Genomic DNA, 12,500 nt, shown 5'->3' with positions numbered 1-12,500 from the left:
CCCTGGTCCGGGAAGATCCCACATGCCACGGAGCAACTAAGCCCGTGCGCCGCAGCTACTGAGCCTGTGCTCTAGAGCCCGCGAGCCACAACTACTGAGCCTGAGAGCCACAACTACTGAAGCCCGCGCGCCTAGAGCCCGTGCTCCACACCAAGAGAAGCCACCGCAATGAGAAGGCCGCACACTGCAACGAAGAGTAGCCCCCGCTGGCCACAACTAGAGAAAGCCCGCGTGCAGCAACGAAGACCCAACGCAGCCAAAAATAAATTAATTAATTATTTTAAAATAAGAAAATTGTAGAAAAACTGGCATGTAATATAGCATTTCCAATCTATTATCAGTAAATGTTGTGAGACATGCTTTTGTGAAACCAGAGAGGTCAGATACAAAGAGAGCAAAGGGAATATTAATCAGATATAATGATTAGAGAAAGACGACAAGCCAGGACTGGCATTTTTATTCTGGATTTAACATAAATTCTTTAAAAAATATTACAAAGTGACCAAGACTAGGGACTAGGGCTTCATGTGGATGGGAATAAGGAAAGTAAATACTAAAAAGGGCACTATTATAGAGAAGCAGTTTCCTTGAATATTCTTAACGTCTGGGAGCAAGAAATTTTGTGAAGGATGAAAAGATTTAGGTGGGCTGGGATTTTACAGGTCCTCGTAAGTGACAGCACGCAGATGGAAAACCTAGCCTATATATATATATATATATATATATATATATATATATATATTCATATATATATGAATCATTTTTCTGTATACCTGAAACTAATACAACATTGTAAATCACATCAATTATACTTCCAAAAAAAAAAAAAAAAAAGAAACTTCATTGAACTGAAACAAAAAGAAAGAAAAGAAAACCGAGCTCAATGTCATCTGCCAAGGGGCAGATACTCAAACGGCACATTATTCTAACCACGGGACCCCTCAGCCTGTGTCATCTCACCACCTCCCAGACCCCTCCCCCCACAGCTACCCAGATTCAAACCTAAATAATTGGAAAGCAACGCTCTGTGAGATTTCCAAAGTTCTGGGCAAGCACCTTGCTTCCTCTTCTCCCCTACACGGTTCCCCTCTTGCACCTCCGTCTCCTTCCTCCCTTTCCTTTCCCCACCCTCTTTCCTCAGCCTCCCTGGTCCCTGACTCTCCTCTCCTCTTATTCATTCCAACCCTGGAGCAACCAGGCTGTCTCCTATTCTGTGTCCTATACTCCTGAGGTGATTCTTAATGAAATAAATTTCAGGAACCCTACTGATGGGATCCATGACAAGTGAATCATTTATAGGAGCAGCTGGGCCCTCCACGGCACAGGACCGTCTTTCATCCTTTTCTCTGTGTGCTCTTCCCCCTCCTGCTCCCCCTTAGCCCCCTCGCCTCTAACTCACCGGAGGATACCAGCTGTGAATCCCTTGGGCTTCTTTCTTCTTTCTTTCTCCTATATTGTTCTTGGAGAATAGAACAGTCTCCTCACTTTCTTAAGGTATATCTCAGAAGTTATCACACTTTAGTTATTATTCTTGGAGGGATGTCTCAAAGGATTCCCTTGTCTCCCAAAGCAGAGTCTCATCCTCTCTCAACTGCAAAATCCTGAGTTGGCCTACCTATTAGCTCTCCCTTCTCTCTGCCACCCTTTACATGCTATGTTTATCAGAAGTTTTTTTCTTTTTATGCTTGTAGCCCTCGATTCAAATTTTTTCAATAGTCTTTCCATCCTCAATGATTGTTGGATTTTCAGTGACTTTAAAAAAAGGGGAAAGAAGAACCTTTGCAAAGAACCTTTGTAAAGATGGTTATTAGAAACTTTGTAACAAGCAGGGCGGCCTTTTTGTTTATGAGTCTGAAACTGAACAGGTTTGACTTTCCTAGAATTGTCTGTCACTTCTCAAATTATATATAAATTGCAGGCTATTTTTTTTAAAAGCCTAAGGAGAGCAGAACATTTGGGAAGCTTCTGAAATACTCTATCAGTACCTTCAAGACCTGGCTCAAAATTTTCTCTCTTGATAGAAGGCTTCTGGGAATAACACTTTCTATACTCAATCTTTTTTAGTAGTGGCCACTAACAGTTAATTTTCCTATCAATGCCCTGTACTAGTGTGTATTTTATCATAGAATAGTGGTTAAATGTATGGCCTTTAGAGATAGATGGCTTCAGTTTAAATCCCAGTTTCTACTGTATGACTCTGAATGAGTTACTTAACCTCTCTGTGCCTTCGTTTCACCACTTATAAAATAGGGATATGACTGTCAATTACCACAGGGTATTTTAAGGATTAAAGGACTCAGCACTGTGCATAGTGCTGAGTATATGGGAAAGGCTTATTATTATTGCTATTGTTATATGTTATTATCATGGTTAACCCTGTAAGTTCTTTGCATTTCCAACTAAATTGTTAATCTCTTAAAGTCAGACATTTACCTTATTAATCAAATAAAAAACAAATTAATACAAAATGTTTGAGGTAAGTCACTTAAAGATATGAAACATATTCTTTTCATAACTTTAAGGCATTTATATTTGGTATTTAAGCATCAATAAATACATGTTATTGGGTTTTAGATGGTATTTTATTTTTTTCCTTTATTAAATCTAGTCCAATGTATTACAAATAGAAAGTTAACATAGTCAACAAACAATAACTGAATATATAAATTATTTCTCAAAAGCACAATTTTGATTTAAAATATACCTTAAACATATTTCAAATCTGAAATATGTGGCATGTAAAAGCAGTGTTTACGAAATCAACCTTTTTTATCTCATTTTAAAAAGTCTGTGGTCCACTTAGGACAACTATTTTCTCCAAATGCCTAATACAGTGTGAAGTTTTCTGAAAGTACTTAATGGTATTTAGACTAAGTGTACATTTCCAAACACTCACGTTATGGGTTAATGCATTTGCAACAGACTTCTGAATGAGGTTACATATTGCTTATGCTGCAAATGAAAAATGCAAAAGAGTGAGGAGTTAGGACCTACTGAGTACCAGTGGAAGTCAATGTTTTCTTCCACTTCCCTCTCTCTCTTAATAGAAAATAATCCCAGTCAGTACCATCCTAATCAAAGAATATGAAAATGCTTCATGTTAAGACTTGGAATTATAGAATCATATATGGATGGGGAAAAAAATCAAATCCAACTCCCTTATTTTGTAGCTGAGAAAACTGAGGCCTGTAGCATTCATTTCAATTGAGACTTGTTTTCAAAACAACGTTCATGCCCTTGAGTTTACTTACCCTAGTTTTATCATTTATTTTCATGCTGTTATATTGACCGCAACACAAAATACCAGTGTGCTCACAATGCCATGTGTTGGGATATGGTCCTTTCTACATGTGTCCCTGGAAAGGACTGTCTGGTCCTTGTGGGGAATTTTCCTTTGTAGTATCAAAGCCAGGAGCTCCAGGTTTTCCTCTGAGCATTTTTTAAGAGAACATTATTATGTAACATCTGGGACCAGAAAGAAATCTTTATGGTATGTATTTTACAGATATTTTCTTTGGGATTTTTTTTCTTCAAAGAGAAAAGCCTTTGTGAATATTTCACATAAAGCATATGTTAATTAATAAATTGTCAAGATTGCTAGATTCCATCCCTGTGAGGGCCCATTTAAATATGTCCCTCAATAGCTAATCATTCATTTTCCAACCAAACTTGCTCAACTACAATTTTGAAGTGCATTGCTCTAAAATTTGATACATTCAAGCCATGAAAACGAGTTTTTGAATAAATGTAGCATTCAAGGAAGCCTCAACCAGTATTGTTAGGGTACTTACCAGAGATATTTGTGACTAATCACTTTAGCCTAAAGAAATAGGATTGGTAATAAAACCCCCAAACCACACCTTAATCACTTTGGAGTTGAAATTTGTCTTTACATCTATCTATATAAATTTATATTTAATATTCAAGTTATTTCCTGAACAATATGTTTTTATTTATTTTTTTATTGCAGCCTTTGATCTTTCATTAAATGTACTGGACAGGAGGATTTGGGGACCCTGCGTTGTCTGTAAGTGGTAGGTAACAAATTGTGCTGAAGCAACGTCAAGTATCAACTACTAACACTTTTACAAAGCCCTTTTAGAAATTTTCACGTTGATGTTACCAGTTGACGTCGGTTTATTAGCATGCGGTTGATGAAGAGAAACCGTATTGAAATAAAAGGGGAAAGGCAGACTAGAAGGACAGAAAGAGACTCTCCCCATTTCCCTCCCCACCCTCCCTCCTTTGAAAGCTTTCTGGGAGCAGCAGGTTCCTGCCAAGTGCCAGGAATCCGGTCTCGGTGAAGCGCGGAGCCCTGCAACGCCAGGGCTTTCCCAGTTGGGGACTACAGGCTGCTCGGAACGCGCAAACACCTGGCGTGGCTCTTGAGGGCCCTGGAGACTTGAGTCTCATTCCGCTCCGCTCCAGGGTTGTAGGCAGAAGGCTCTGAGCGGTCAGCGGGGTTTCCTGTGTGCCAGCAACATCACCCTGCCGAGATAGCTGGCGGAAGAGCCAAGGAGCGCTCTCGGGCCAATCGCTCTCCAGCAGCCAGCCCTACCCCTGACCCCGACCGAGCGCGCCCTGACCGCCGACTCTGGTGAAGACAGGCTCTCCCAGAAGACGCCTCCGGCCCCGGGCGAACTTCGCGGAGGCACGCCCCTCGCCTCGCGGAGGAGCGCGGACTCGCCCGGGTGCCCAAACTCCGCCCACCCTCGCGGGGAGCCCGCTCGCCCTCCCGCCGCCTGCACTCGAGCAGGTCTCCAGAAGAGCCCGCGAGCCGACACCGACGGCGCGCCGGCCGCGATCCACAAGCGCACGAGTCTGCGACCACGCGCGCTCCGATGGCCCCCAGAGGCTGAGCGCCGGGGGCGCGGAGGCAGCGGCGCGGGCCCTAGAGCCGAGCTGCCGGCTTGCAAAGGTAGGGAGCAGGAAGATGCCCAAACGCAGCTGATCTCTGGGGGAAGGAGGTCGGGGCGCGCCCTCCCCACCTCGGAGCGCGGAGCAGCGAGTTTGGCTCGACCTCACCGAGCCGCCGGCGCGCTCTCCGGCGCGAACCCGCGGCCCCTCGGGAAAGCGCAGTCGGAAAGTCGTCGGCGGCGGTGTCCCTCGCGCCCTGTTGTGTAACCTCGGCGCCGCCAGCCTCACCGGGAAGTTGCTGGTCCTCCGGGCAGCCCGGTTCGGTCGCGGCCCGGGGCAGGTTTCATGGCCCGCGGCGAACGCGGGGCCCGAGCCGGCGCGGGTGAGCCCCTGCTGGCGCCCCCCCGCAGAGTTCCCCGGCGCCCCCTCCCGTCTGCTCGCCCGCCTTTCCGATGCTCGCTGCGCCCCTCGCCGCCGCCCTCCTCTTGCCGCCGCTTGCCCCTTGGAGCCGCCGCCTAAGTCGGGGAGGAGAGAATGACCGAGGTGCTGTGGCCGGCGGTCCCCAATGGGACGGACGCTGCCTTCCTGGCCGGCCCGGGCTCGCCCTGGGGGAACAGCACAGTGGCCTCCACCGCCGCCGGCGCCTCTCCGTTCAGATGCGCGCTGACCAAGACAGGCTTCCAGTTCTACTACCTGCCAGCTGTCTACATCTTGGTGTTCATCGTCGGCTTCCTGGGCAACAGCGTGGCCATCTGGATGTTCGTCTTCCACATGAAGCCGTGGAGCGGCATCTCGGTGTACATGTTCAACTTGGCCTTGGCGGACTTCTTGTACGTGCTGACTCTGCCGGCGCTTATCTTCTACTACTTCAGTAAGACCGACTGGATCTTCGGGGATGCCATGTGCAAGCTGCAGCGGTTCATCTTCCACGTGAACCTCTACGGCAGCATCCTGTTCCTGACCTGCATCAGCGCGCACCGGTACAGCGGTGTGGTGTACCCGCTCAAGTCCCTGGGCAGGCTGAAGAAGAAGAACGCGGTCTGTGTCAGCGCGCTGGTATGGCTCATCGTGGTGGTGGGCATCTCCCCCATCCTCTTCTATTCCGGCACCGGGATCCGGAAAAACAAGACCGTCACCTGCTATGACACCACCTCAGACGAGTACCTGCGAAGTTATTTCATCTACAGCATGTGCACGACCGTGGCCATGTTCTGTGTCCCTCTGGTGCTGATTTTGGGCTGTTACGGATTAATTGTGAGAGCTTTGATCTACAAAGACCTGGACAATTCGCCTCTGAGGAGGAAATCCATTTACCTGGTGATTATTGTACTGACCGTCTTTGCTGTGTCTTACATCCCTTTCCACGTGATGAAAACAATGAATTTGAGGGCCCGGCTGGATTTTCAGACCCCAGAAATGTGTGCTTTCAATGACAGGGTTTATGCCACCTATCAGGTGACACGAGGTCTAGCAAGTCTCAACAGTTGCGTGGATCCCATTCTCTATTTCTTGGCAGGAGACACTTTCAGAAGGAGACTCTCCCGAGCCACCAGGAAAGCTTCCAGAAGAAGTGAGGCAAATTTGCAGTCCAAGAGTGAAGACATGACTCTCAATATTTTATCCGAGCTCAAGCAGAATGGAGATACAAGCTTGTGAAGACGCAAGAATCCCCAAACGCCCACTTTTGTAACATGGTAGGATGCTTAATAGAGCCAAGTGCTTTTTTCCCCTTTAAGTTTCTAGTAAGATTAGAGAAAATTCAAACCAAGAAAGCAGTGAGTTAAAAAAAAAAAAAAAAAAGAAGTGGAAATGCCTACACCCACACTTAGCTTGTTTGGGTATGTAACATAAAATAATACTATCCTACTTAAATATTTACTTTCTCTTCTGCCTTTAAAATTTGCAAGCTCTTCTGTTTAAAGTTTACATGAGTACTGGAGCTATTTGGATATTAATAACTTCACCAAGAAAACTGACCACCTGAAACTTGAGTTTGTGATTCATGTAGTCTTTATTGTTTTTAATAATCTGAGGTAGGAACAAATTGAAACTTCACATTCTCAAATTACTGTAGTACAGCAAAATACTAAACTCGGTTCATTCAGTAGCAGATGAACAGATTGCAGCTGGGTGTCTCTTGGTCCTGTAAGCATAGGTGATGGCTGGCTGAATTACTTTGGAGAATTAAATAGAAAAGTCAAGTCAATGAATTTACAAGTCTAAAAAGTGACTATCTCCCAGTTATTTCTAGAAAACTGCTCACTCTGTGTTGGGTGCTAAAAGTTTGGTGGTGGAATCCTGTATATATTATCTTACAGGTAAAATGCCTTCAAAATAATCGAAGTGCATGTGTTTTCCTTTGTAAACACCGTGAACTCTGTTAGACTTCCTGTGACAAAGAGCATTTACTTGCACCACTGCCGTGCAGTGCCCTAGGAGTGTGTTTGTGTTCCAGTACAAATGCTCACTTCCATCTGTAAAAACAGTTTTAAAAATCACGGATAAATTACAGACCGAAGTTGAATAACTGTTAGCAAGTTGAGGAATGTTAGGCAGGCGGGAGAGTGGCTGACAGTCATCCATAATGCATAGCCTGCAAACATATTCTCCAATGTATGAGGCAACTGGGAGTGGGGAGAAGACATTTTTAGAATAAGGACTTTAGTTTAAATTAATTATGGTGTAAAGGCCCCTTTTTTGTTTTGTTTTGTTTTTCCTCCTTCCAAATGCTGGAAAACATTAAATGCAATATAAAAAGAAGGAGGCAGAATTTGTATGGGTTGTGTTGGTAGAATGAAATGCTATAATGCTTTACTGGATCTTACATCCTCATATTTGAAGGAAAAAAACTCCAAACATATGGGAAAGGGAAATTTGAGGAATTAAATTTAAGTACTTGAAGTACCACAGCACTAAAAAGTAAGGTACAGAAACTACTAATCAGACTAGTAATAGTTTAAGAGAAGACCACCAGACAGTGTTTTCTTTTATATTTTCCCTCTGCCAGGCAGTAATGACAAATCTGTAAAATACTTCAATAACTTTAATAACGATTTTCAGTGAATATTGAATTGTGGCATTGCTAGCCTTTGAAATGGTCAAATTCGATTTAATGCCGAATAATGAGGCGAGGTGACAATTTCCAACACCAAATAAATAAATCCAGTGTCAAAGGAATTTTCAATTGTGAAGGTACCCCCAACAAAGCCAATATCAGAGTCTGCAACTGATGGTGGGGTAACTTGTTTGAAAGCACTTTATATGTAGAGCAGTTTAGGGCTGTGTCTCAAGGTGAGAACCTTAGCGCCCTGTGCGACCTGGTGGCAGGGAAGTCAGAGCCGGGCTTCAGTTCTTGCAGGGCCTCAGTGGACTGCAGATTTGTGAGCCCTAAAGTTTCTTCCTAGACTTGCTCCAGCCACTAAGATCAATGAAGAAGAGCTGTTTAGCCATCCTAAAGAGTGCTGCTTTTTCACATGTTCAGTCTTAAAGCACAGAATTATAGAAACCAAATCAAGAAGAAACCTTCTAGATGCCCTACCTACACCTCCTCATTTTGAGAAAAGAGAAGGGTTAGCTAGGTTCTCATTTGGTTAGGGCCCTGCAGTGTTGTCTGTTGTGGAATCCTAAAAGAAAAAGACTAAGATATGTCATGAGTGTGTTACCCCTGTCAAATATCATGTTCAGTGAGACACAATCTCACTAAATTGGCCAAAATGGAAATGTCAAAGCCTGTATCATCCTTAAACTCGAAGGCTAATGGTACACATTTCTATAATATCCCCTCACCATTTACTTTAGTGTTCTTCCTTTTAGGTCTGATGCCCAGCCTGATTTACAGTATGTGTTAAGTACATTGTTTCAGCTTCCAGAGAACTTTCTTTTGGTCCAGTGTGGAGGTGAACAGTGACTAGAAATGCCCTTTTACTTCTTGGCATGCTTTTTCCAGAGTGTTTCTTCTTTAGCTTCATACATCACGTGCTAGACAATCATGACATGCAGATGCCTGCCTAATAGTGACAAGAATGATCTCTCCAACCCCTTCCAGGCACAAACTGGTCTCTGGGACGAGTCTGCTAATGATGAAAACATACAGAGGGTCAAGATAAAGCGGTGATCTATTGGCTGAAGATCTGATTCATGATATATGATAAGAGTAGGTATTTTAAGAGTAAAGGCAGAAATCTACTGGCATTTTGATGAAAGAGTCAAAATTACAGAACTTATCAGTTAACTAAATTTCACACTACAAAACTGAATGCCAAGCTCAAGGCGTTCTATGGCTCATCAGTTGGCATCTTTGACTCTTTGAACGTCAATGTTTGCAATTGTTTGCAAACAATGTTTGCAATGTTTGCACTTGTTTGCATCAGTGTTTGCACTGAAATGCTAAAAACACAGACCAAGAAGAGATACAGCATGAGAGTAGGATTTGGAGTTAAAATGGTGACACTGCCACTTGGCCAGCTGTGGAACTCTTGACCCTGGCAAGACCACTCTCCGTGGATTAAAAGGGTTGGACTACATCCGTCTGTTGGGGCCTTAGGGGATGTGGTAAAGCCAGAGGTGCATGAAGTCTGCTACTGTATTTTCCAGGACTGTTCAATTCCAGTCCTTGACTGAAAATTCATACAAAGTGCACCGACTGTGACATGGACATGACCTGTAGGTTTTCTCAGTCTCCTCAGGGCAGTGCACTACACTGCCTTTGGATACAAGAGAGGTCAGTGCTGACAGCGCTGTAGCAGCTTGTAGCAGCTGGAATTGGACTGGTGACAGTAAAGATTTGTAATTAGTTAGAGATATAGTGAAGCTTTAACTTTGCTGGTCAAGTTGTAACTATCATAATAGTATTTATTGATGAAGCTCACAGCCCTTCCATTGTACAGATTGAAGATCTTTCTTGAAAGTTCCAACATACTGAGGTAAATTATATTTATTACAATGTATAATATTAATATGTCACACTGGTGTATTTTACATAATATATGATGCATAACAAATGAGAGTTACTGTATATTATGATGCTTTCCAAATATCAGTATCTTGAAATGTTTAAGTCTTCAGATTTCTTTTATCTAAAATACGAAAATCTGTTTTGTGATACAAGTGATTCATTTTCTCTACAAATGCTTTTGCACGTTTATCTTTTTATTTAGGGTTCTTTCTACATAGACACAGTTCGGTGTCAATCGATAGTAAATACAAAATATCTTAGCCAGACTGGGTCTGTATTGTCTACATTTTATATACTATTGTAGAAAAGTTTATATTGTCTTTTTAATACATCTGGAATTGTGTGCCCAAATACAGTCAGAGCTTCCCATTTCCAAATGCAAAAGGCTTGTCCTAAATTCAAAGGAGATCTCTTACGTTTTAGAAGTCTGGTGAGATGGGCATGACAGATACAACATTAGAGTTTGAGGAAATACTTTAGGGAGATGGGGAGAGAAAGAGGCAGCTGGTGTAATCAGTTACTGTGCTCAATTCCGCTTCAATTTTTATTTTGTGTCTCTTCTCAAGGTGAAATAGTATAATCTTAATTTCTTTGAGATGGAGTTTCTAAGTAACACACTACCAGCAAGTTCAACACTGCTAGTAATTTTATTGTTTTCTTTGTTCATTTGATAACTTTAATTCCAAGTTTTACAGTAATAACTGTATATTATTTGGCTGCTGAATCCTGTTATAGTTTTTTAGTTCTGTTGTACATTGTATTATACACATCATTACAAATTAATATGAAGGGGAATATATGTTATATATCAAAAATTGTGAATTTGAATTCTAGTATGTTTTAGTGCTTTTGCCAAAATGTTTATTTTTATACTATCTGTAATTTTAATATAGATAATTGAACTAGATTTCTTTGTGATTAATAGTGCCATTGAATGAGCAGTATGGAAACAGTGTTACTTGACATTTTGAGCTTTCTCAGGTTTATCGAAATCAATGGTAGCTTAACAGATTCCAGACTAATTGTGCATAATTGTGTTTTAAAAGGAATGTACATTTCCTATAAGTTTGCATGCAGGAGTGTACAGCTTGGAATGTGTGTGTGTGTGTGTGTGTGTGTGTGTGTCCATGGCATGGCAGCCAACTTCGTATCTGCTGTTGGTAATAACAGAAGAGCTTTGATATAATCATGGTCATTAGAATTGTACCTACCATAGACAGTTAAAACTGAAAAAGTCTCAATACAGCTTGGAATGTGTGTGTGTGTGTGTGTGTGTGTGTGTGTGTCCATGGCATGGCAGCCAACTTCGTATCTGCTGTTGGTAATAACAGAAGAGCTTTGATATAATCATGGTCATTAGAATTGTACCTACCATAGACAGTTAAAACTGAAAAAGTCTCAATAAAACTATGAAATGTGGTCTGATGGCTTCTATGTTATTATAGTACTAATACTTACAAGTTTCTCCAAATTTTGACATGTACCATTATACCGGCTGGCAAATATTGGCAATACTATTTACTACTATCCTCCTAATACTAGGATATATTGAATCAGCGCAGGCATCTCTTAACATGTAGCCTGGACTGGAAGAAGTGAAGTGTTAAAGAAAGAATCCTAGTGCAAGGTAACTGATAAGATCATCATTATTTGATATTTAAATATTAATAGGAACTTGATTTAAGTTTTTGAGGAAAATATGGAACATAATACATATTTCTCATACTAGTGTTCTGTGTTTAAACTTAGCTGTAATCTAATGTAACGTAATGCCTCCTCTAATTTTTTAATCGATGGAGGTAGTCATTCTAATAATCCTTTGTGGTTTCTGTTTATCTATTAGCCTACATTGCCTACTTCTCTCAAGTTTATATATTGATACACACACACACACACACACACACACACACACACACACGCACCATATATATGTTGCTATGCAGTGAAAAGCTGTACCTGGAATGGACACATGCTTAAAGCATTACTTTTTTTCCTTAGTGGGGAAGGTAAGTGCACTAGGGTCCTGCACTGGATTTTTTGGTTGTCTACTGAGACAGGTGCCCTATCACAGAATCCTGTGGGTAGAAAAATGCAAATCTCTTGCAGCCCCTAAGATACTGTCACTCAGTTTTAACTCCTTAATTGACTGTACTATCCAGACTTCACCACTCAGGAGTCCTCACTTACTAACATCAGCTTTGGTAGAGTTTTGTGGCTATGTATATGTGTATGTGTGTGTGTGTGTGTGCGTGTGTGTATGTTTGTTTAGTGCATACACAGAAATTATACAGATAATTATCTTTCTGACTTAAGAAGAATTTACCATAACGCTTTGGGCACCCTGTGATTTTCAAAATCACTTTGGGATTATAGTCAGAGAAACTTCTCTATCCACAAGTAAATATACTGTGTTTAAATTCTCTTTTTTACTTTCATGAACTGGGAAGTTTATATTTTCTTTTCAGGAGGTTTAGACTTCTGCTACCAGATATGGTCAGAGTTTCTATTTCCAAATGTAAAAAACATGTCCTAAATTCAAAGTAGATCTGTTATGGTTTAAAAGTCTGATGGATGGGCCATTAAAGACACAACATATGTCACTAGAAATCCATGTAAATATTAATACTGTGCTTACTTGATTTAACCCTGCAAGGTTATATTGCTTTGGGGTAGACCCTAGAGCCTAACA

General features: G+C 41.8%; 1 protein-coding gene across 3 annotated transcripts; it reads left to right on the top strand.

The window, feature by feature from the left end:
* Positions 1 to 5,303: 5,303 nt before the first annotated feature.
* On the top strand, positions 5,304 to 11,058 carry P2RY1 (purinergic receptor P2Y1). Of its 3 annotated transcripts, none has more exons than XR_003679426.2 (2): positions 5,304 to 6,695; positions 8,671 to 11,058. XR_003679426.2 is itself a non-coding variant. In XM_028488528.2 (2 exons), exon 1 carries the CDS (start codon positions 5,392 to 5,394, stop codon positions 6,511 to 6,513), a length of 1,122 nt encoding a protein of 373 aa, XP_028344329.1. In that variant the 5' UTR covers positions 5,304 to 5,391; the 3' UTR covers positions 6,514 to 6,551; positions 8,903 to 11,058. The 3 variants fall into 3 exon arrangements, 2 of the variants coding, with proteins under 2 accessions (XP_028344329.1, XP_028344328.1); XM_028488528.2 differs by having other exon boundaries at positions 5,304 to 6,551; positions 8,903 to 11,058; XM_028488527.2 differs by having other exon boundaries at positions 5,304 to 6,551.
* The last annotated feature ends 1,442 nt before the right edge of the window (positions 11,059 to 12,500 follow it).

This window comes from Physeter macrocephalus, chromosome 1 (assembly GCF_002837175.3).
Source record: "Physeter macrocephalus isolate SW-GA chromosome 1, ASM283717v5, whole genome shotgun sequence".
Lineage (NCBI taxonomy): Eukaryota > Metazoa > Chordata > Mammalia > Artiodactyla > Physeteridae > Physeter > Physeter macrocephalus.
The sequence above is the reverse complement of the archived record's forward strand: the minus strand, read 5'-3'. Positions and strand labels throughout refer to the sequence as shown.